A 24,692-nucleotide genomic window follows, 5' to 3' on the forward strand; every position below is an offset into this window, starting at 1 on the left:
CTTCACATGGACCAGAACTGAGTCTGAGGCCACCTGCGTGTTAAGGGAGGGCCGTCTCCTAGCAGAATGCTCTGCTGCCCAGGCAGAATGTGGGGCTTTGTCCCAAGGGAGAAGGAGGGGATGAGGGGCGGCTGCAGTCCTGCCTGCTGGGGGCTTTGGGTCCTGCTGGTGGCCTCTGGGGAGGGGCTGAGACAAGCAGGTGGCTGAGGCTAGAGCACTAAGTGTGGTTGGGACTTTCTAGGAGGTCAGGGCAGAGCTGGCTCTGGGCCTCGCCACCACTGACCTCACTCTTGGTTCTCCCCTCAGTCAATTCCGTGTGCCCCGAGGCTGAGCTCTTCGTGGATCCCAAGATGCAGCCGCCCACCGAGAGCCAGGTGACCTACCTGCGACAGATTGTGACGGCCGGCCTGGGGGACCACCTGGCTCGTAGGGTCCAGAGCGAGGAGCTGCTGGAGGACAAGTGGAGGAATGCCTACAAGGTGGGGCCCCCCACCGCCTCCCTGCCCGGGTAGCTTGGGGCACCTGGCGAGGGGCAGGCGGGCTGGGCCTTCAGGGTTTGGGGAGGCCTGTTCCCTCTCAGCTGTGGGTCCCCACTGAGGAACAAGTGGGGCTTGCAGTACAACCACATCTTCCTTGGTTAGTTTCTCACTCCCAACTTTTTTTTTTAATAACAGTTTAGTGGAGATAGAATTCACACAGCATTTAAACTCTTTTTGGGTTGTCTTTTTTAGAAACAGGGTCTCGCCCTGTTGCCCAGGATAGAGTGCAGTGGCACAATCATAGCTCACTACAGCCTTGAATTCCCAGGCACAAACAACCTTCTCGCCACAGCCTCCTGAGTAGTTGGGACTACAGGGGCACACCACCACCTCCGACTAATTTTGTTGTTGTTGTTTTCTTTTTTGAGACAGAGCCTCACTCTGTTGCCCAGATTAGAGTGTAGTGGCACGAACTCAGCTCACTGCAACCTCCACCTCCTGGGTTCCAGCAATTTTCCTGCCTCAGCCTCCCAAGTAGCTAGGATTACAGGCATGTGCCACCACGCCCAGCTAAGTTTTGTATTTTTAGTAGAGATGGGGTTTCACCATTTTGGCCAGGCTGGTCTTGATCTCCTGGCCTCAAGTGATCTGCCCACTTTGGCCTCCCAAAACGCTGGGCTTACAGGCAGTGTTACCTAGGCTGGTCTTGAATTCCTGTCCTCTAGCAGTCCTTCCACCTTGGCCTCCCAAAGTGTTAGGATTACAGGTGGGACCCACTGCATCTGGCCTGCATTTAACCCCATTTAAATGTTCAATTCAGTGGTTTTTAGTATTTTCACAGAGTTTTGCAACCATTATCATAGTTAACTTTAGAACATTTTTATTACCCAACAAAGAAACACCACATCTGTAAGCTGTGAGTCCCCAGTTCCCCGTCACCCCTGTTTTCATAATCCTGCTTTCCATCTGTGGATCTGCCTGTTCTGGACATTTGGCATGAGTGGAATCAACATACATGGCTTTTCATGTCTGCCCTCTTTCACTTAGTGTGATGCTTTCAAGCCCCATCCACGCCATGGCAGGCGTCGGTGCTTCCTTTTTTTTTTTTTTTTTTGAGAAGGAGTTTTGCTCTTGTTGCCTAAGCCAGAGTGCAATGGCGTGATCTCAGCTCACTGCAACCTCCACCTCCTGGGTTCAAGCAATTCTCCTGCCTCAGCCTCCCGAGTAGCTGGGATTACAGGTGTGCGCCACCATGCCCAGTTAATTTTTTGTATTTTTAGTAGAAATGGGGTTTCACCAACATGGTGAAACCAGCCAGGCTGGTCTCGAACTCTTGACCTCAGATGATCTGCCCGCCTCGGCCTCCCAAAGTGTTGGGATTACAGGTGTGAGCCACCGCACCCGGCACTTCCTTCCTTTTCACAGCTGGATCAGACTCCGGCGTGTGGATGGGCCGCATTTCCCGGCAGATGGAACACTCTCCCACTTTTGTGGCTGGAGTGGATAATCAGATTCTCCTGGGCTGAAAGTATGCAGAGCCCCTGGGCGTGGGTTCTTCCCTGACCACATCATTCTCCATTCTCTGCAGACCCCTCTCCTCGACGACCCTGTCTTCATCCACCCCAGCTCCGTCCTTTTCAAAGAGCTCCCCGAGTTTGTGGTCTACCAGGAAATCGTGGAGACCACTAAGATGTACATGAAAGGTGCCCAGGCCTGCGGACAGCCCCTTGTCCCCCGATGGTGGCTCTAATGGGGGTGTGGCTGGGACCCTGGGGCAGAGGGATGGGAGCCCCTCCCATGGAGGGTGCCGCTGTAACCCCAGCTTCCTCCCCCGGCCCCCAGGCGTCTCTAGCGTGGAGGTCCAGTGGATCCCGGCCCTGCTGCCCTCTTACTGCCAGTTTGACAAGCCCCTGGAGGAGCCAGCCCCTGCCTACTGCCCCGAGCGGGGGCGGGTGTTGTGTCACCGGGCCAGCGTGTTCTGTGAGTTGGGGCAGTGTCCTGGGCAACCTGAGCCTCCTGCAGCCGTGGGCTTCTTGGACACTTGGTCCTGTCCCCTGCCCCGGGACGTGTATGTCTCGGGTGGGGCAGGGATGGGACTCGGGAGGGCAGCTGCAGGCGGGTCCCTGTCTCACTGGCTCCCACCCTCTAGATCGCGTGGGCTGGCCGCTCCCCGCCATCGAGGTGGATTTTCCAGAGGGCATTGACCGCTACAAGCACTTTGCCCGATTCCTGCTGGAAGGGCAGGTAGGTGGCACAGCAGCTCCAGACCCTCATCTCGGGTACCGTGGGCAGCAGAAGCCCGGGCCTCACCCCTTCCTGTGGTCTCTCATCAGGTCTTCCGCAAGCTGGCCTCATACCAGAGCTGTCTGCTGTCCAGCCCCAGCACCATGCTGAAGACGTGGGCCAGGTACTGCCTTCGGTGGGAGCCTTGCAGTGGGCAGGAGGGGTCCGAGGCCTGAATGACCTCCCCAGGGCTGCCGGGACAAAGCACCACACACAGGGAGGCTTAAAACATTAGAAGTCTGTGCTCAGGTCTGAAGGCTCTGTAGGGCCACGCTCTGTGCAGCGGCTCTCGGGGAGGGTCCATCTTGCCTCTGCCGGCCTCCTGGGCTTGTGGCCACATCACTCCAGTCTCTGCCTCCATCTTCACGTGGCCATCTCTCTGTGTGTCTCTAGTCTCCCTCCCTGTGTTCTCTCCTTATAAGGACACCAGTCATTGGATTCAGGGCCCACCCTCCTCCAGGATGACCTCTCCTTAACTCATGACATTTGCAGTGACCCTTTTTCCATATAAGGTCACACGCTGATGTTCTGGTGGACATGAATCTGGGATAGGGGAGACACTGGGCAGCTCCCACAGAGCCACCAGGTGTCAGTGGGAGGCATCCTGCCCTCTTGGCCCTGGGGACTTCCTCCCAGCTGAGCAGACCCCTGCCCCATCCCGCCCACCACCTCTGCTTCAGGGCTCACCCTTGCCCTCTGCCACCTGCTTCTGCTCTCCTCCTGCCTGTGGTCCAGACCCACAGACACCTCCCCCTTCCTGGGGCTGGTGGGGCCTTTGGTGCAGGGCCTTGGGGCACTGGAGGCAGGCCTGAAGGTGCAGGCAGGTGCCAGGGACTCGAGATGGGGCGTGGGGCACAGCACCCACTACTGGGCTGTCAGGAGCCGCGTCAGTCACCCAGCTCAGTTTTCCAGTGCGGCCCCGTCCCAGGCACGTTCTCGGGGCTGGGATACAGACACGATCTCTGTCCCACAGCGGCGTTGCTCGGCCCCAGAGGGACAGAGCAGGACATGAGTGAGGCCTTGGTGGGCAGGGGGTGGAGTACGACTGGGCTGGTCAGGGAGAGCCTCACTGGGCAGATTCAAAGGATCCAGGGCTGCAGCTGGGCACAAATCTGGAGGAAGGTTCTAGATGAGACAAGTTGCATGCACAGAGCAGCCTTGGTGGGCAAGGAATGTGGACCAGAGGCAGCCAGGGTGGATGGGAGGAGGTGGGATCTAGAGCCATCCGTCCCGGGATGATTAGGGGAAGGGGACCCTTTGCCTTTTCTTTTATTATTATTATTCATTTTTTTAGAAGGCCTGTCTAGAGAATCATGTTTTTTTGCTTTTGAGTTTTGTTTGTTTGAGACAGAGTTTTGTTCTTGTTGCCCAGGCTGGACTGCAATGGCGTGATCTCGGCTCACTGCAGCCTCTGCCTCCTGGGTTCAAGTGATTCTCCTGCCTCAGCCTCCTGAGTAGCTGGGATTACAGGGGACCGCCACCATGCCCGGCAAATATTTTTGGATTTTTAGTAGCGCTAGGGTTTCACCATGTTAGCCAGGCTGGTCTCGAACTCATAGCCTCAGGTGATCCACCTGCCTCGGCTTCCCAAAGTGCTGGGATTACAGGCGTGAGCCACCACGCCCAGCCAGTTTGTTTGTTTTTGAGACAAGTTCTTGCCCTGTCGCCCAGGCTGGAGTGCAGTGGTGCAATCATGGCTCACTGCAGCCTCCAACCCCCGGGCTCAAGGGATCCTCCTACTTCAGCCTCCCAAGTAACTGGGGCTACAGGTGCATGTCACCATGCCCAGGAGCTCTTCACCCTCCTGGGTGGGGCTACAGGTGCATGTCACCATGCCCAGGAGCTCTTCACCCTCCTGGGTGGGGCTGGTGGGGTGGTGATGCCTGCCCTGCTTTCGGGCCCCCAGCAGCAGCCCGTCTGTGCCCTGGCTGCCTGCCGCCAACCTGCATCCCTGCCCCACAGGCTGCAGCCCCGTACGGAGAGCCTTCTGCGAGCCCTGGTTGCAGAGAAGGCTGACTGCCATGAAGCCTTGCTGGCTGCTTGGAAGAAAAACCCCAAATGTGAGTTTGACCAGGGCCAGGGGGCGGGAGTGGACGGGATGGGGTCACCGAGGCAGGGGCTTTGTGCTTTGTGCATGGTCAGTCCTGGCTTGGCAGGATCTGGCCCCACAGCTGCTGGCCAGCTTTTTGCCACCTGAGGAGAGTCCCTGGGCCCAGGGTCATCCTGACGCTGTCCTCCTTCCCTCCCCTGCAGACCTGCTGGCTGAGTACTGTGAGTGGCTTCCACAGGCCATGCACCCCGATATCGAGAAAGCCTGGCCCCCCACCACTGTCCACTGACCAGACACCTGGCTGCAGGGCCGAGGACTGGTTTGGGGACTGGAGGGCTGGCAGCAGCCTGTCACCCTGCGACTGTGACCACCTGGCATGGGCTTCATGGCCTGCTCTCAGGAAGCGGGTCAAGCCCTGGGAACCCTCGTCCATGAGAGCTCGATCCTGTATGAAGCGTGCTGCCGCCCATGCCATCTGGCCCGGGGGTGACTTTTTGAACTGTTTATTATATGGTGGATGATGATTTCATCTCACGTGCTGGACGCTGTTCTGTTCAGTGTGCTCTTTGGACTACATTAGTCCCCTGTGGAGCAAAAGGGCTGGAGGTCTCTGCAGTCCCTTCCCCGCCCGCCCTGCCAGAAGGCCGAGGAGACACGTGGAGGGCCTCTTCCTGCAATTCTTCCCTCTCTAGAGTCAGGCAAGGCCGCCCAACCCTGGCCTCACAGCCGTCCCAGATGTTAGGTGAGCCACCGAGCTCTGTGTTGACCTTGAGGGGCCTGGCTGGGGCCCCCCAAGCTCCATGCCTTCTTGGGAGGGTGGCCGCCAGCACCTTTCCTGTGTTACGGCAATAGAGAGTGGGCATCTCGTCTGCCTGTGGTCAGCTCTCAGACGGCAGGGAGCGGAGCTGACCTTGGCTGTGCTTGGTCACTGCTGCCATGCCGCAGAGGATGGGCCTAGCTGGGCTGGGGCCACACGACTATTATGTCGGCTTTGAATGGGGACTGCAGAGCCCTCAGTTTGTCTCCCTTGTTCCTCTGTGGCCGAGGTGGGAAGGGGAGGGTGGGGTAGGTCCCCCAGCAAGAAAGAGGGACAGGAGCGCCCCAGGCAGGACCAAGCAGTCCGGAGGCCCCTGCCCTTCTGTCCTCCATGGTGAGGGCACAGACGTCTCCCCAGAGCCCAGCGCTGGCAGGATGGATTCCGCTCCTGGCTTTGCTTCTGCGGCTTCAGTGGAGACAGTTATGGAATAAAATGTTCCTTGCACCCAGATCGTGTTGTGGAATGCACTTGGGGAAGGACACCCAGGTGGCCAGTGTGCCGTCCCAGGACATGGCCTGGTGGCCGACCTGCCTTCCCAGCACTGCTGTCTGCTTTAAGGAGGCCTCTCCTCACTGGGTTTACTTACCTCCCTGGCTGCTCTCAAAGCCCGAGCAGTCCCTCTCCCCACCTGCCCTGTAGCCGAGATGGCAGCCTGGCCCTTCTCACTCTACGTTCCTCCCCAGGAGCCCAAGGCAGGGCCGTGAGCCAGGGCGGCCTGCAGAAGCATTTTGCTCGACCTGCCCGGTGATTGAGGAAGACTTGAATTCCTCACTAACATGTAGAATTGGGCTGTTTCCCACTCGAAAGTACTGACCTCCAGCTTTGCTAAAATCCCACCGCACATGGGCTGGCAATTCTGAGATGAAAGCAGAAGCCATCGTTCCCACCAGTGTCTCAGGTGCCAGGGCAGCCTCCTCGGGGACGTCCCTGCCTCCTCATTGCACTCCACAACCACGGCAGAGCATCTACGGTTGTAATTAGGCAATTCTTCCTAAAAAATGTTATGTAATTAACATATGATGAAATTCCCCATTTTAAGGTATACAGTTGCTTTTAGTATATCACAGTTGCACTACCGTTACCATGACCTGATTCCAGAGCGTTTTTATAGCTCTAAAAAGATACCCTGTACCCATCAGCAGTCTGCCCCCATTTCTCCCAGTTCCCCGGCTCCAGGCCCCACGAATCCACTTTCTGTCTTTGGATTTGCCTGTTCTGGACATTTATCTCCTGTTGCTTTTTTTTTTTTTTTTTTGGTTTTTTTTTTGTTTGTTTTTTTTGAGATGGAGTCTCGCTCTGTTACCAGGCTGGACTGCAGTGGCGCAATCTCGGCTCACTGCAACCTCCGTCTCCCGGGTTCAAGCGATTCTTCTGCTTCAGCCTCCCAAGTAGCCAGGACTATAGGCACATGCCACCACACCCAGCTAATTTTTGTATTTTTAGTAGAGACGGGGTTTCACCGTGTTGGCCAGGATGGTCTCGAGCTCTTGGCCTCGTGATCCACCCGCCTCCGCCTCCCAAAGTGCTGGGATTACAGGTATGAGCCACTGCGCCTGGCTTGTTTCTTGTTTTTGTCAAGAGGATCTTATTCTGTCATTCAGGCTGGAGTGCAGTGGTGCGATTCTTCTTCACTGCAGCCTCCATCTCCTGGGTTCAAGCCTCCTACCTCCCAAATAGCTGGGACTACAGGCACACTCCACCATACTGGGCTAAAATTTTCAGTAGAGACAGCTCTTGCTATGTTGCCCAGGCTGGTCTTGAGCTCCTGAAGTACTTCATTCCTTCCTGTGGCTGGATAATACCCCATTGTATGGGTAGACCACATTTTTATTTGTTTCCATCTTTAGGCTATTGTGAATAGAGCTGCTGTCAACATTTATGTACAGGTTTTTGTGTGGATGTATATTTTCCATTCTCTTGGGTATATACCTAGGAGTAAAAAAAACCAGCACCATTGCCTGGCCAATGTCATTTAGCTTTTCTTTTTCTTTTTTTTTGAGACAAAGTCTCAAAAAAAAAAAAAAAAACTTTCATCCAATTTGAATTAATTTCTGTGTATATGGTGTGGTCAGGTGGTCAACATTCTTTTGCATGTGGCTCTCAGTAGTCCCATCGCCATTTGTCAAAGAGGCAGTTCTTTCCCCCACTGAATGGTCTTGCGACCCTAAAAGACCTTCCCTACTGTCTCTAAAAGAGACATTATCTGTCACCCAGGCTGGAGTGCAGTGGCACAATCATAGCTCACTGCAACCTCGACCACCCAGGATCAAGCAATCCTCCCACCTCAGCCTCCTGAGGAGCTAGGACTAGAGGCGCATGCCATCGCACCGAGCTAATTTTAAAATTTGTGGTAGAAAGGGTTTCACTATATTGCCCAAGCTGGTCTTTTGTGGAGACGAAGTCTCAACTCTCACCCAGCTGGATTGCAGTGGCACTATCTCAGCCCCCGGGTTCAAGTGATTCTCCTGCCTTAGCCTCCTGAGTAGCTGGGACTACTGGCACCCACCACCATGCCCAGCTAATTTTTGGTAGAGACGGGGTTTCACCGTGTTGCCCAGGGTGGTCTTGAACTCCTGAGCTCAGGCAATCCACCTGCCTCCGCCTTCCAAAGTGCTAGGATTACAGGTGTGAGCCATTGTGTCCAGCCCCTGGATGGTCTTGAACTCCTTGGCTCAAGCAATCCTCCTGCATTGGCCTCCCAAAGTGCGGGAATTGCAGGTGTGAGCCACTGTACCTGGCCTGTCCCATCCTTTTTATCAGCTGCAGAACATTCCACAGTATGTAGCGCTACCATTGTTTTTAAAATCAGTCCCAGCAATGGGTACTTCCTAACGTTGCTATAATGAGCAAAGATGTGTTGAGCATCTTTATAGACAAGTCATTTCATACCTGGGTGTATATCCACAAGACAAATGCCAAGAAGTAGGATTGCCAGGTCGAGAGACGTGGGGATTCTTCCTTTGGAAAAATGGTTAGGTGGCCGAGCGTGGTGGCTTACACCTGTAATCCCAGCATTTTGGGAGGCTAAGGCGGGTGGATCATTTGAGGTCAAGAGTTCGAGGCCAGCCTGACCAACATGGTGAATCCCTGTATCTACTAAAAATACAAAAAGGCCAGGCGTGGTGGCGGGTGCCTGTAATCCCAGCTACTCAGGAGGCTGAGGCAGATCCAGCCTGGCGACAGAGCGAGATTCCATCTCAAAAAAAAAAAAAAAGAAAGAAATGGATGAACACTTCCGCAGACGAGCACTGCCTTTTTCTTGCTTTCCTGGATGACAAGAGTGAAACTCCATCTCAAAAAAAAGAAAAAGGAGAAATGGTTAGGTTGTCCTCCGTGGAAATTGTGTCCCAGATCAGATCACATCACCAGCCTGCTTTATTTTTTGTTTGTTTGTTTTCTTTTTCTTTTTTTTTTTTTTTGAGACAGAGTTTCGCTCTTGTTGCCCAGGCTGGAATGCAATGACGTGATCTCAGCTCACTGCAACCTCCACCTCCCGGGTTCAAGCGATTCTCCTGCCTCAGCCTCTCGAGTAGCTGGGATTATAGGTGAGTGCCACCACACCCAGCTAGTTTTTTGTATTTTTAGTAGAAACAGGGTTTCACCATGTTAGCCAGGCTTGTCTCGAACTCCTAACCTCAGGTGATATGCCTGCCTGGGCCTCCTAAAGTGCTGGGATTACAGGCGTGAACTACCATGCGCGGCCACTGCCCTGCTTTAAAGCCCTATGAAGAGTCCCCATTACCCAAGGGATCAAGGCCAACTCGAACGTGGCCTCTGAGACTGGACCTGCACAGACACTCCACTCACACCACACCCGAGGGCCAACCTGCTCTCCTTCCACCTTCGCCGAAGCAGCCCTGTTGGCCTTTGCAGGTGCCGTTCCCTCTCCCAGGGTGCTCTGAGCCTAACTCCTGCTCCCTCTGGCTTCTCATCTTCAGAGGCAAGCCCCTCTAGACGCCTCCTCAGGGAGGGCGGCCTGCCTGCCACCCACTCTGGACAGCAAGCCCAGTGACAGCAGATCTTCTGTCTTGCTTTACCGTCCTGGGTCCCCAAAACATGGGAGGGCAAATGTTAAAAAGTAAATTGCAATGAATATTTGTAAGAACACTGGAAAAAGCTTTCAAAATTAAAGAAGGCCAGGCATGGTGGCTCATGCCTATAATCCCAGCACTTTGGGAGGCGGAGGCAGGCGGATCGCTTGAAGCCAGGAGTTCAAGACCAGCCTGGCCAACGTGGTGAAACCCCGTCACTACTAAAAATACAAAAATTAGCCAGTGTGGTGGCAGGTGCCTGTAATCCCAGCTACTTGGGAGGCTGGCAGAAGAATCACTTGAACCCGGAAGACGGATGTTGTAGTGAGCCAAGATCGTGCCACTGCATTCCAGCCTGGGCGACAGAGTGAGACCCTGTCTCTCTCAAAAAACAAAGCAAAACAAACAAAAACAAAGTTGAACAAACTTCCCAGAAACTATAAAGGAAAGGGGAGACATTTTACCTTATTGAAATCTTACATTGACATGGTAAATTGTATAAACAAAGTTAGAAGATGAAAGAATAGATGAAAAATACTGCAAAACATGATAAACAGCGTCATACTATTGGATGAGCTATTAAAATTTAGTGAGAAAAACACAACGGGCAAAGGCCATGAAGAAATTAGTTGCTACATCCAGGCCGGGCACGGTGGTTCATGCATGCCTGTAATCCCAACACTTTGGGAGGCCGAGGCTGGCGGATCACGAGGTCAGACAAGATCAGGAGTTCGAGACCAGCCTGGCCAACATGGTGAAACCCCCGTCTCTACTAAAAATGCAAAAATTATCCAGGCGTGGTGGCGAGCGCCTGTAATCCCAGCTACTCGGGAAGCTGAGGCAGGAGAATCACTTGAAACCAGAAGGCAGAGGTTGCACTGAGCCGAGATCGTGCCACTGCACTCCCTCCAGCCTGGGCAACAAGAGCAAAACTCCATCTCAAAAAAAAAAAGGGCCAGGCGCGGTGGCTCACGCTTGTAATCCCAGCACTTTAGGAGGCCGAGGCAGGCGGATCACGAGGTCAGGAGATCGAGACCACGGTGAAACCCCGTCTCTACTAAAAAAACACAAAAAAATTAGCCGGGCGTGGTGGCGGGCGTCTGTAGTCCCAGCTACTCGGAGAGGCTGAGGCAGGAGAATGGCGTGAACCCGGGAGGCAGAGCTTGCAGTGAGCCGAGATTGCGCCACTGCACTCCAGCCTAGGCGACAGAGCAAGACTCCGTCTCAAAAAAAAAAAAAAAAAAAAAAAAAACAACAACTGCATCTAAGGTCGAGTGCAGTGGCTCACACCTGTAATCCCAGCACTTTGGGAGGCCGAGGCAAATAAATCACCTGAGGCCAGGAGTTCGAGACCAACCTGGGCAACATGGCCAAACACCGTCTTGAATAAAAAAATACAAAAATTAGCCAGGCATGGTGGCTTGCACCGGTAATACCAGCTACTCGAGGGCCTGAGGGATGAGAATCATTTGAACCCAGGAAGTGGAGGTTGTGGAGATTTGATATTGCGCCACTGCACTCCAGCCTGGATGACCGAGTGAGATTCCCACCTGGAAAGGGAAAAAACAAAAACCTGCATCTGCGTGGCTAGTAGATACCTGAAAACATGCACACCCTAGAAAGTGGGCAGGAAAAAAGCAAAGAAATAATTCAGTTCTACTTCCTACCCAACAGATTGGAAAAATTAAGAATCATGGCCACAGCCAGTGCTGAGAATATAAGGAAAAGTACACCTTCATACATTGTTATTGAATATGTAAGTTGTCACAGCCTTTAGAAAAAATCCAGCAATATTTATTGTTTTTATTTATTTTTTCTGAGACAGAGTCTTGCTCTGTTGCCCAGGCTGGGATGTAGTGGTGCGATCTCTGCTCACTGCAACCTCTGCCTCCTGGGTTCAAGTGATTCTCCTGCCTCAGCCTCCCGAGTAGCTGAGACTACAAGTGTGTGCCACCACACCCAGCTAATTTTTTATATTTTTAGTAGGGATGAACTTTCACCATGTTGGCCAGGCTGGTCTCAAACTCCTGACCTCAGGTGATCTGCCCACCTCGCCCTTCCAAAGGGCTGGGATTACAAGTGTGAGCCACCATGCCTGGCCCAAAATCTACCAATATTTAAAATAAACCAGGCATGGTGGTTTATGCGTGTAATCCCAGCACTTTGGAAGGCTGAGGTGAGAGGATCACTTGAGGTCAGATGTTCGAGACCAGCCTGGACAACACAGCGAGACCCTTGTCTCTACAAAAAAAAAAGAAAAATATTTGCTGGAGCTGGTAAAGTATACCTGTAGTCTCAGCTGCTGGGGAGGCTGGGAGGTCGCTTGAGCCAAGTATTTCGAGGCTGCAGTGAGCTATGATCGCACCACTGCATTCCAGCCTGGGCGACAGAGAAGTACGTTTTTAAAAGTATCCATGCTCTTTGACCCTGCATTGCTCCCTCTGGAAATCTGTCCCATCGAGGTACCGGCGCCAGAAGGCAAGGAAAAAGCATGTACCAGATCACTGACTACAACACTAAAGTGAGACGAAACAAAATTACCCGAATCACTAGGAGGAATGGTAATAAAGCGTGCTACCCCTCCGTTAGGAAATACTATGCAACCACGTCCAGAATTTGCCCTGAACTCCATCATGCTCGCACCTCGTCTGCGGCACCCCTGGAAGAAGTCTCCAGCAGCTTCCTGGGCGGTGGCTGCACCTCCTTCCCAATCTCCCCACATCCACCCATGCCCAGGGTGTATTCTCCGCCTGGCAGCCAGAGGGAGCCTTTTCAAACCTGAATCTGGTCGCGTTCCCCTGCGTCAGGCCTTGCAGTGTCTTGGAAGATAAAAGTTCATCCTCATTCACTAAGCTCCAGGGCATGGCTTTCTTCCTGCCCCTTCAACACAGAGCGCCCTTCCTCCAGCCCCAGGACCTTGGCAACTGCCGTTTCCTTCGCTCGACGCACCGTTTCTGCAGAGGTGTCCCCTGGCAGCTAATCTAAAGCAACCCCCACTCATGCACCCCTGAGTTTCCATCTCATCGCTATTATTGTCTTCATAAAACGTATCGCTACTTGCTTATTGTTAAGTCTCCGGGACTAGACTATAAAGTCCAGGAAGGCTGAGAAAGCTTGCCTGGCCTGTCTTATCCAGGGATACCAGGGGACGTATACTTTACCCGGCACACAGTAGGTGCTCAGTGCGTGCACAGAACCTGACATGAGGCCCTCAGGAGTTGATGGTCAGTTGCAGAACCTTTCTAAGGAATCCATGTTTTTCTATCTGCTTGATGAAACAAATAACTGGGAGAATTCGTTTCAAATGGCAGATTGCCGGCCCCGTCACCGACCTACTGAACGCGAATCTCCTGTGGAGGCGCCCAGGGCGTTTGTGATTGGAGGCAGGGAAATGTGCTGGCGCAGCCCCTTCCAAGGGAGCTTTCTTTGCAGGCAGGTTGATGAGGGTTGCCTGGGTCCTCTTCCCAGTTTTTCTAAACCGTGTGACTGTAATTTGCCCGAAAAAGGGGGGGAAAAAAAAAAAAAAGCCTGGAGATGCCGGGGATTGAACCCGGGGCCTCATACATGCAAAGCATGCGCTCTACCACTGAGCTACATCCCCTCGCTCGTGTGGCAATCTTTTCTAGGGATGATGATACAGGAAGTGCCCTTTTCTCTGCTAGTTCAGATGCCTTAGCTTAGGAACGTGCAGTGCCTCCAGCCACTCAAAGGGGCCTCTGCCCGCCCTGGGAAAGCCTGGCGGCCAGGGCGCCAGGCGCCGAGCCTGGATGGCCCAGAAAGGGTAGGAATGACAGCGGGAGAACGGTACGGACATAAGAAAGAAGCTGCAGAAAACCCAGTATGGCTTGTCCTCGTTAGTATAGTGGTGAGTATCCCCGCCTGTCACGCGGGAGACCGGGGTTCGATTCCCCGACGGGGAGGGCAACTAAACCAACGTTTTGAAATACAGAGGGGCGACCTTGCTGACGGTGCTTTTCAGTGTTCCAAAATATACTGAGTAGGTAGATATACGAGGACGTGCACGTCGCAGGTGTGCCTGCAACACTGTGAATTAGGGCCTTTACGAGGCTTCCTTTCCCTCCAAGGAGAGCTGGGGGCAAGAAAAAAGAGGGTGCTCAGCAGTGTGCACAATAGGTTCATTTTTATGTCAAAAAATTATAGATACGCACACAAATGTGTGAGTATATTAATGCTTCTGATTGGCATCACGGTAACAACAGCAGCAGGAGCAGCAGCCAACAATATACAGTTCTTAACATGTGCGGGGCGGTACTGGTAAGCAAGCGCTTCAGTGTTCACGCATTACATCCTCAAGCATCCTACCAACGAGCCGTTTCCTCCACATCAAACTGATGAAATACAGGCACAGACAGAGGCTCCGTGGCCCGCCCGAGCTCACATCAGTCACGATCAACTGTAGACTTAGGGGGCCTTTGGGGAGAAGGACGCGGGTGGTGGGTGGGAGGAATGACTCTTTGACTTTCCATTTCTGTACCTTTCTGGACTTTTGGAATTCTATTTTTTCTCCTTTCTTTTCTTTCCTCTCTTATTCGATTTTTATCAAAATGATACGTCTAATTTTTAAAAGTCAGATACAACTACTGTTGAAAATAAATACTTATTCCCCGATGTCGCAGAGAAGAATTAGCAATTAGACAAAAAGTTTCCTCAGCAAGGAGATTTTTACCTTCTCAGAAAGGGTGGTGCCCGTCCAATTCTGCCACTAGCATACATAAAGTAAAAAAGACATAAGAATATTTATTCCGGCCGGGCGCTGTGGCTCACGCTTGTAATCCCAGCACTTTGGGAGGCCGAGGCGGGCGGATCACGAGGTCAGGAGTGGTCTCTATAAAATACAAAAATTCCGGGGTGGTGGGGGGCTGTGTCCAGTCTAGAGGTGAGGCAGAGAATGGGGCAAAAAAAAAGAATATTTATTCCTTACGCATGAGGTCCCTATTGCTGTGTTTTGACTTCATTGGGTGCAGCCAGACCTCACAATTTAAACTAAAACCCAATTAGCTAACAGTTCAAAACTTTTTAAAATAGGTAAAGGCAGTGAGGAACAAAAGAAAAAAGGATGTTCCTTACGAAAGGACTTAGAAAAGTAATAATATTCCTAAATAAGGGAGGAGTGTAGGCTGCAAGCTGGGACATGCCTGGGCACGTCCAGCACGAATATTTTGACAAAGGTACAAGGACATAGAATGTACTACGTGCCTGTGAGCATGTTTAACATAGATACCGAAGTCAGAGTGTGCTTATTCTGTTACATTTGCTACCTAAGGCTTAACAGGGAGTTATTACTATAAAATAAGAAACTTGAAGAAAGTTAGTTTTGAGAAAAGATGTCAATAATATTTATGATTTAAAGGGGAAGCTTTGAAGAGGAACTTTTGCTTTCTACAATTCCTTCCCTTTTAATTTTTATAATTTTTCCTTTTTAAACTGTTTTAGCATGTTTTGGCTTAATTGTTCTACTTGAGCTTTTAAGAGGAGAAGTCCCTTAGAATAAGGTGGAGGAGAGTTAAGATAGGTTTTAGTAGTTTTGGTAAGAACTGTCGTTATTAATTTTGTCATTAGCTTCTGGAGGCATGGTGTAATATAACATCCGAGAAGGAGAAGTATACATATTACGGTAGTAAAAGAAGTGAGAATTGAGGTTATAGTTTCCTTCCGTTGACTAAACCATCGTCCTAGCCAATTTGAAATAGGGTTATTAATTCTACTTAGCGCTTTAGATAAAGCAGTGAGACCTTGTAAGCTTCTGGTTATACTTCTGTTAGGAGTCGTGTTATTTGGGATGAAGGTTGTACACAACGTTGGGTTTTAATTATAACACAAACACCACCTTTCTCAGCTAATACTACATTTAAAGCCATTTTATTTTCCTAGGCCATTTTACTAGTGGATCCTAACTGTTCTGCTATTCTTTTAATAGCATCTTTAAGTATAGTTAATAAATTGTTGTTGATAGTAATAAATATAGTTTATCCAATTTACATTCTTATTAATTGTTATTTGTGGGAGAAGGGATTTGAACCTCACAGCTATCTGATTTCTAGCTTTGAATTTATCTGATATACCTCGTGGAATGTCAGTTGTATCTATATAAACATGCGGCTCAAAGGACATAAGAGAGGCTTCTCTTGTTTTACGATGTCGTGTGTTTTTGTTTGTTTGTTTTTCTGGTTGATGAAATGCCAGGGTAAAAGAGCACAAGTACCGCTCCAATTATTTGGCAAAGTGTCCAGTAAAGGTTCTCCACAATACCACCATACACCCACTCGGGGATGAATAAGTGCTGACTGATGGGTCAGCTCTTGGAAGTGCCTGACCTCACTGCATTCTGTTAAGTTTTTTTTTTTTTTTTTTTTCTTTTTTTGAGAGGGAGTCTAGCACTGTCGCCCAGGCTGGAGTGCAGTGGCACGATCTCAGCTCACTGCAAGCTCCGCCTCCCAGGTTCACGCCATTCTCCTGGCTGGGCCTCCCTAGCAGCTGGGACTACAGGCGCCTGCCACCACGCCCGGCTAATTTTTTTGTATTTTTACTACAGACGGGGTTTCACCCCGTTAGCCAGGATGGTCTCGATCTCATGACCTCGTTATGCGCCCGCCTCAGCCTCCCAAAGTGCTGGGATTACAGGCGTCAGCCACTGCGCCCGGCCGTTTCCTTGACTTTTAAAAGAAAAATTAGGTTGGTGTCCTGGAATATGGACAATGGCTATTTCTTCCGGTAATTGAAGATTATTAAGAACATGAACCACTAGTGTTTCACGAGCAAGTTCCTTACCTTTACTGTTAATTAGTTCTCGCTCAGCCTAAATTTTTCCAAATGTATGAGATACCCTGAAGGCATATTTAGAGTCAGTATAGATAGTTCCTACCTGGTTCTGTAAATATTTTAGGGCCTAAGTGCGAATAACTTGCAAGCTTGAGCAGACCAACTATTTGGTAATCTTCCTGATTTTACTTTTTTTAAGGTCTCTTTATCAATTACAGCATATCCATTATGTTGTGTCCTTTCAGTCATCTAGGAGGAGCCAGGGTGGTCTCAAACTCCTGAGCTCAAGCAATGCCCCCGCCTTAGCCTCCCAAAGTGCTAGGATTACAGGTGTGAGCCACCTCGCCCAGCCTAATATCTTTATTATAGAAATAATTTTTTAAATCACTAAGAAAAATTCAAAAATATCAATAGGTCACAATCAACAGGTAATGAATTTACAGAAGATGAAAAATGATTCATTAATAAAACTTACAGAAAAGCTTGGCTCTTAGAAGTATTTAAATAAATGGAAGTAAAACACAAGTTACTACTTTCAACCCATGATGTTGTGAAAGTTGTCAGAATCAAAATGAAGTCATGGATGTTAAGTAAGTAACTAAATAAATAAATAAACCCTGACAAATAGAACCAGGGAAGGCCATGAAGAGAGGGTTCCCATGCTTGCAGGCCTGATAAAAGACTCTAGAAAAACCACAACCTTGCACAACAGCCTTCGCGACTTACACAAAAAAGACTACTGCAAGGACATCTGCCAAGCAGCTGCCTGTCCAGCCTCAGACTACAGTCACCTCTGTTATTGATCTTTGTAGACAACCATAATTATGTCAGAACAATTATGTAATCCTCCTCCTTTTTTTCCTTTAAAAACATTTGTCTTCCTGCCGGGCGCAGTGGCTCACGCCTGTAATCGCAGCACTTTGGGAGGCCGAGGTGGGAGGATCACGAGGTCAGGAGTTCGAGACCAGCCTGGCCAACATGGTGAAGCCCCATCTCAACTAAACATACAAACATTAGCTGGGCGTGGTGGCGGTCGCCTGTAGTCCCAGCTGCTAGGGAGGCTGAGGCAGGAGAATTGCTTGAATTAGGAGGCGGAGGTTACAGTGAGCTGAGATTGCACCACTGCACTACCAGCCTGGGTGATAGGAAGAGACTCCATCTCAAAACAAACAAACTTTTTGGCTTCTTTCTGCCTCCGCTACCACCATGGCGCCCATGAAAAAGCTTGTGGTAAAGGGGGGCCAAAAAAAAAAGAAGCAGGTTCCAAAGTTCACTCTTGATGGCACCCACCCCATAGAAGATGGAATCATGGATGCTGCCAACTTTGAGCAGTTTTTCCAAGAAAGGATCAAAATGAACGGAAAAGCTGGGAACCTTGGTGGAGGAGTGGTGACCATTGAAAGGAGCAAGAGCAAGACCAACACGACATCCAAGCTGCCCTTTTCCAAAAGGTATTTGAAATATCTCACCAAAAAATATCTGAAGAAGAATAATCTACATGATTGGTTGTGCGTAGTTGCTAACAGCAAAGAGAGTTATGAATTACGTTACTTCCAAATTAGCCAGGACAAAGAAGAGGAGGAAAATGAGGATTACATTTCATTTATCGGCCAGGCACGGTGGCTCACACCTGTAATCCCAGCACTTTGGGAGGCCGAGGCGGTCGGATCACGAGGTCAGGAGATCGAGACCATCCTGGCTCACACGGTGAAACCCCCTCTCTACTAAAAATACAAAAAATTAACCGGGCGCGGTAGCAGGTACCTGTAGTCCCAGCTACTCGGGAGGCTGAGGCAGGAGAATGGCGTGAACCCGGGAGGCGGAGCTTGCAGTGAGCCGAGATCATGCCACTGTACTCCAGCCTGGGCGACAGAGTGAGACTTCGTCTCAAAAAAAAAAAAAAAAATTCATTTATCTGGAATATTTTGTATGAGTTCTTGAATAAAACTTGGGAGCCAGAAGAAAACAACAACAAAAAACAACAAACAAACAAAAACCCTTTGTCTTTTCCTCCCTGAATGTGCACATAGTTTACTATGGCACACATATTCCCACTGCAATGCTGTATTTCCGAATAAGTATCTTTTCTTTTAGAGAGCCTCTCTCTCTTTGCTATTTAGGTTGACAATATTAATAAAATTTATTTTGCTTTTTTTGTTTTTATAACCAAAATTCTTTTTTTTTTTTTTTTTTGAGACGGAGTCTCGCTCTATCACCCAGGCTGGAGTGCAGTGGCGCAGTCTCGGCTCACTGCAAGCTCCGCCTCGCAGGTTCACGCCATTCTCCTGCCTCAGCCTCTGCGAGTAGCTGGGACTACAGGCGCCCGCCACCACGCCCGGCTAATTTTTTATATTTTTAGTAGAGACGGGGTTTCACTGTGGTCTCGATCTCCTGACCTCGTGATCCGCCCGCCTCGGCCTCCCAAAGTGCTGGGATTACAAGCGTGAGCCACCGCGCCCGGCCTATAACCAAAATTCTAAAGGCAGAAAGCAGATTGTGGTTGCAAGGGGTTGGAGAAAGGAGAAAATGGGGAGTGATTGCTAACGGGTATGGGGTTTCCTTTGGGGTGATGAAAATCTTTAGAATGAGGGCTGGGCGTGGTGGCTCACGCCTGTAATCCCAGCACTTTGGGAGGCCGAAGCAGGTGGATCACAAGGTCAGAAGTTCGAGACCAATCTGGCCAACAGGGTGAAACCCCTGTCTCTACTAAAGATACAAAAAATTAGCCAGATGTAGTGGCGTGCGCCTGTAATCCCAGCTACTCGGGAGGCTAAGGCAGGAGAATTGCTTGAACCCGGGAGGCGGAGGTTGCACTGAGCCAAGATCGCGCCACCGTTGCACTCCAGCTTGGGTAACAAGTTGAGACTCCATCAAAAAAAAAAAAAAAAAAAAGAATGTTTGGAATGAGATAGAGATGGGGGTTGCACAACAGTGCGAATGTACTAAATGCCACTGAATTGCTCACTATAAAAGAGTTGGCTTTGGTCAGGGGCAGTGGCTCACACCTGTAATCCCAGCACTTTGGGAGGCCCAGGTGGGCGGATCACCTGAGGTCGGTAGCTCGAGACCGGCCTGGCCAACATGGAGAAACCCCCTCTCTACTAAAAATAAAAATACAAAATTAGCCGGGCGTGGTTGCGCATCCCTGTAATCCCAGCTACTTGGGAGGCTGAGGCAGGAGAATCGCTTGAACCAGGAGACAGAGATCGCTGTGAGCCGAGATCGCGCCATTGCACTCCAGCCTGGACAAGAGCAAAACTCCGTCTCAAAAAAAAAAAAAACAAAAAACACAAATATATAAAAATAAAATAAAATGGTTGGTTTGGGCCGGGCGCAGTGACTCACGCCTATAATTCCAACACTTGGTAAGGCTGAAGCGGGCAGATCACTTGAAGTAAGGAGTTCAAGACCAGCCTGGCCTCTACTAAAAAGCTCGTCTCTACTAAAAATTAAAAAATTGGCCAGACATGGTGGCCAGTGCCTGTAATCTCAGCTACTCGGAAGTCTGAGGCAGGAGAATCGCTTGAACCTGGGAGGCGGAGGCTGCAGTGAGCTGAGACTATGCCACTGCACTCCAGTCTAGGCGACAGAGAGACTCCATCTCAAAAAAAGAAAATAAATAAAATAATTGGTTTTGGCCAGGCGCATTGGTTCATGCCTGTAATTGCTGCACTTTGGGAAGCCAAGGCGAGAGGATTGCTTGAGGCCAGGAGTTTGAGATATAAGTGAGAAGCCGATCTCTAAAGCTGGTTTTATGTTATGTGAGTTTCACCTCAGTACAAAACAAACAAAAACATTTACTTTTAAAAATGACCGGCCAGGAGTAGTGGCTCACACCTGTAATCAATCCCAGGAGGCCGAGGCGATCAGATCACCTGAGGTCAGGACTCTGAGACCATCCTGGCCAACATGAAACCCTGTCTCTACTAAAAATAAAAATAAAAAAATTAGCTAGGTGGAAATTAGCTGGGTGGCCTGCAGTCTCTGCTACTCAGGAGGCTGAGGCAGGAGAATCACTTGAACCTGGGAGGCGGAGGTTGCAGTGAGCCGAGATCACACCACTGCACTCCAGCCTGGTGACAGAGCGAGACTCCGTCTCAAAAAAAAAAAAAAAAAAGGCCGGGCGCGGTAGCTCACGCCTGTAATCCCAGCACTTTGGGAGGCCGAGGCGGGCGGATCACGAGGTCAGGAAATCGAGACCATCCTGGCCAACACAGTGAAACCCCGTCTCTACTAAAAAATACAAAAAATTAGCCGGGCGAGATGGCGGGCGCCTGTAGTCCCAGCTACTCTGGAGGCTGAGGCAGGAGAATGGCGTGAACCCCGGGGGGCAGAGTGTGCAGTGAGCCGAGATCGCGCCACTGCACTCCAGCCTGGGCGACAGCAAGACTCTGCCTCAAAAAAAAAAAAAAAAAGACTAAGCCTAAGCCTTGTTTGGAGAAGATAGGAATGGGAAGGATGGAGCTATAAATGGCTTCAGCCTTTTCAGAAACTGCTTCCAGATCCTGTTATCCCACACTCGACTTCATAATCTACATAAGGAATTTTGCCTTTAGTGAACAAATCTTAAACACAAAAGGAAAAACCTATGCAGAAACAACCTAAATAGCCACAGATCAGAAGATAGTTAAATGAATTGCTCTATATCAGGTGATGAATAGCACGTGCCAATTTAAACTGATATGATTTTTTTTTTTTGAGACAGATTCTCGCTCTGTCTCCCAGGCTGGAGTGCAGTGGCGTGATCTCGGCTCACTGCAGCCCCCTCCTCCCAGGTTCACACCATTCTCCTGCCTCAGCCTCCCGAGTAGCTGGGACTACAGGCACCTGCCATCACGTCTGGCTAATTTTTTTGGGTTTTTTAGTAGAGACGGCTTTCACTGTGTTAGCCAGGATGGTCTCGACCTCCTGACCTCGTGATCTGCCCGCCTCAGCCTCCCAAAGTGCTGGGATTACAGGCCTGAGCCACCGGGCCCGGCCCAACTGATGTGAATTATTTTAAAATGCCTCTAAATGGTGTCGGGCATAGTGGCTCAAGCCTGTAATCCCAGCACTTTCGGAGCCGTAGGCGGGGGGAGGAGGCGGGGGGGAGGAGGGGGGAGGGGGGGGGGGGGGGGGGGGGGGGGGGGGGATCACCTGAGGTCAGGTGTTCAAGACCAGGCTGGTCAACGTGATGAAACCCCATCTCTACTAAAAATACAAATACAAAAATTAGCCTGGCGTGCCGATGGGCAGCTGTAATCCCAGCTACTCGGGTGGCTGCGGCAGGAGAATTGCTTGAAACCGGAAGGCGGAGGTTGTGGTGAGTGGAGATCGTGCCACTGCACTCTAGCCTGGGCGACAAGAGGGAAACTCCATCTCAAAAATAAAAATAAAGCCTCTAAATGTTTAATTTTTTCTTAACACATGGAATTGATTGCAAACTAATTTGTCTCATGGGGTGAAAAAACATTTATCTTTTTTTTTTTTTTTTTTTTTTTGAGATGGAGTTTCACTCTTGTTGCCCAGGCTGGAGTGCAATGGCGTGATCTCCTGCCTCAGCCTCCTGATGGCTGGGATTACAGGCATGTGCCGCTACGCCTGGCTAATTTTGTATTTTTAGTAGAGAGGCGGGGCTTCTCCATATTGGTCAGGCTATCTCGAACTCTCGACCTCAGTTAATCCACCCCATCTCAGCCTCCCAAAGTGCTGGGATTACAGGCGTGAGCCACCACACCCAGCCCCAAAAGATTTATCTTAAGTTCAGTAATTCCTTCCATTTCATTTCTGATTTCTTATTCTCTTGTGAAACTAAAATTGATGTTTCTGCCTTTTGTTAAAAATAAAGCAGGGTGCGGTGGCTCACGCCTATAATCCCAGCACTTTGGGAGGCCGAGGCGGGCAGATCATGAGGCCAGGAGTTCCAGACCAGCCTGACCAACATAGTGAAACCCGTCTGTACTAAAAATACAAAAAATTAGCCGGGCATGATGGCAAGCACCTGTAATCCCAGCTACTCAGGAGGCTGAGGCAAGAGAATCACTTGAACCCAGGAAGTGGAGGTTGCAGTGAGCCAAGATCATGCCATTGCACTCCAGCCCAGCTGACAGTGTGAGACTCCATCCCAAAAAAAAGATTAAAAATAAAATATAGAATGTGATTCCATTTTAATACAATCAGTCTGTCAATCTCTCATGCTCTCTATATCTATCCACTGGAGAGAGGCTTAGAATGGTGTTCCATTACTATCCACGAGGGATGTTTCTAAGAAGAAGGATATGGATGCTTATTAGTTCACATCTTCACACTTTTCTATGATTCTTGATACTGAGCTTTTTTTTTTTTTTTTTAAATGGAGTCTTGCTCTGTCACCAGGCTGGAGTGCAGTGGTGCGATCTCGGCTCACTGCAACCTCCGCCTCCCGGGTTCAAGCGATTCTCCTGCCTCAGCCACCGGAGTAGCTGGGACTACAGGCGCAGCCACCACGCCCAGCTAATTTTTTTGTATTTTTAGTAGAGACGGGGTTTCACCATGTTGGCCAGGAGGGTATTGATCTCCTGACCTCATGATCTGCCCACCTCGGTCTCCCAAAGTGCTAGGACTACCTGCGTGTGCCACCACACCTGACTAATTTTTGTATTAGAGACAGGGGTCTCACTATGTTGCCCAGGCTGGTCTTGAACTCCTGGGCTCAAGTGATCCACCCACTTTGGCCTCTCAAAGTGCTGGGATTACAGGTGTGAGCCACCACACCCAGCCTCATATTTCGCTTAAAAAAAAAATCAATTCATGAAAATGAAATATGTGTGCTGGGCATGGTGGCTCACACCTGTAATCCCAGCACTTTGGGAGGCTGAGGCGGGCAGGTCACCTGAGGTGAGGAGTTTGAGACCAGCCTGGCCAACATAGTGAAACCCCGTCTCTACTAAAAATACAAAAATTAGCCAGATGTGGTGATGTGCACCTGTAGTCCCAGCTACTCAGGAGGATGAGGCAAGAGAACTTGAATCCAGAAGGTGGAGGTTGCAGTAAGCCAAGATCCTGCTACTGCACTCCAGCCTAGAAGACAGAGCGAGACTCCATCTCAAAAAAATAAAATTAAAAAAAAAGAAATATGTGATGATTGGTAATTGTAGCGGGATGAATAGTGACCCCCTACAAGATATATCTGCCCAGAGCCTCAAAAGGTGACCTTACTTGGAATCCAAGGGTCTTTAAAGAGGTAATTAAGGGAAAGAGCTCAAATGAGTTGATCCTGGATTAGGGTGGATCCTAAATCCCATGACATGTGTCCTTATAGGAGACAGCAAAGGAAAAAGCCGGCCATTTGTGGTAGCTGACACCTGTAATCCCAGAACTTTTGGAGGCTGAGGTGGGAGGATGGCTTGAGCCTGGGAGTTGGAGACCAGCCTGGGCAGCATATTGAGACCCCCATTTCTACAAAAAATTTAACAACAACAACAACAAAAATAAAGAAAGAAAAAGGGAAAGTACACAGAAGCATGGAGAGGAAAGCCATGTGAAAAAGTGGGCAGAGAGTGCAATGATGAAACTACACGACAAAGGACACCGAGGCCACCACCAGAAGCTGGGGGTGGGGGGTGGTATGGGACAGTTTCTTCCCCAGAGCCTCCAGAAGGAACAAGCACTGCTGACCCCTTGATTTTGGACTCTGGTCTTCAGAACTGTGAGAGAATAAATTTCTGTTGTTTTAAGCCACTCAGTTTGTGGTGATCTGTTACTGCAGCATTAGAAGCCATTAAGTAATTAAGTAATTAAGACCTGGCAACTTGTTTATCCAACAAATATTCATTGACAGCCTCCTATATGCAAAGCACTGAGCTGATACATTATTTTTTTTGTTTGTTTGTTTGTTTGTTTTTTTTGTTTTGAGACGGAGTCTTGCTCTGTCGCCCAGGCTGGAGTGCAGTGGCGCGATCTCGGCTCACTGCAAGCTCTGCCTCCTGGGTTCACGCCATTCTCCTGCCTCAGCCTTTCCGAGTAGCTGGGACTACAGGCGCCCGCCACCACGCCCGGCTAATTTTTTGTATTTTTTAGTAGAGACGGGGTTTCACCGTGGTCTCGATCTCCTGACCTCGTGATCCGCCCGCCTTGGCCTCCCAAAGTGCTGGGATTACAAGCGTGAGCCACCGCGCCCGGCCAGAGCTGATACATTATTAAGTGAGAAGAATAGGGCATTGGTTGTATGAACTGAATCATTTGAGAAAAAACTATGGGGAACAAAACAAAGTGAGTAAGTCATTTTTTAAAAT

At 50.0% G+C, this 24,692-nt stretch overlaps 2 protein-coding genes and 2 non-coding genes across 7 annotated transcripts in view; 3 read left to right on the forward strand and 1 right to left on the reverse strand.

Annotated features, from left to right (window-relative positions):
* Positions 1 to 6,465, forward strand: part of DHX37 (DEAH-box helicase 37) — a 44,462-nt gene extending 37,997 nt beyond the window's left edge. For 2 of the 4 annotated variants that reach the window (XM_032168297.2, XM_032168298.2), the window contains 7 exons: positions 307 to 479; positions 2,068 to 2,182; positions 2,322 to 2,459; positions 2,629 to 2,723; positions 2,813 to 2,886; positions 4,725 to 4,822; positions 5,016 to 6,465. In XM_032168297.2, coding sequence (XP_032024188.1) covers positions 307 to 479; positions 2,068 to 2,182; positions 2,322 to 2,459; positions 2,629 to 2,723; positions 2,813 to 2,886; positions 4,725 to 4,822; positions 5,016 to 5,101 — 779 coding nt within the window. In that variant the 3' untranslated portion in view covers positions 5,102 to 6,465. Of the gene's footprint in view, positions 1 to 306; positions 480 to 2,067; positions 2,183 to 2,321; positions 2,460 to 2,628; positions 2,724 to 2,812; positions 2,887 to 4,724; positions 4,976 to 5,015 lie in introns of those variants that run through there. The other 2 variants (XR_004250606.2, XM_032168296.2) reach the window with 2 other exon arrangements.
* A 6,724-nt stretch (positions 6,466 to 13,189) lies between these two features.
* On the reverse strand, positions 13,190 to 13,261 carry TRNAA-UGC (transfer RNA alanine (anticodon UGC)). Its single transcript has one exon. It is a non-coding gene; the product is annotated as a tRNA-Ala (tRNA).
* Positions 13,262 to 13,508: 247 nt separating this feature from the next.
* On the forward strand, positions 13,509 to 13,580 carry TRNAD-GUC (transfer RNA aspartic acid (anticodon GUC)). Its single transcript has one exon. It is a non-coding gene; the product is annotated as a tRNA-Asp (tRNA).
* A 4,066-nt stretch (positions 13,581 to 17,646) lies between these two features.
* LOC116479368 (large ribosomal subunit protein eL22-like) lies at positions 17,647 to 18,030 on the forward strand (the record flags this gene model as incomplete). Its single annotated transcript, XM_032761829.2, has 1 exon — positions 17,647 to 18,030. A coding segment is annotated over exon 1 (384 nt), but the record flags the coding sequence as incomplete, so codon positions are not given.
* Positions 18,031 to 24,692: the final 6,662 nt, after the last annotated feature.

This window comes from Hylobates moloch, unplaced genomic scaffold, assembly GCF_009828535.3.
Source record: "Hylobates moloch isolate HMO894 unplaced genomic scaffold, HMol_V3 SCAFFOLD_12, whole genome shotgun sequence".
NCBI lineage: Eukaryota > Metazoa > Chordata > Mammalia > Primates > Hylobatidae > Hylobates > Hylobates moloch.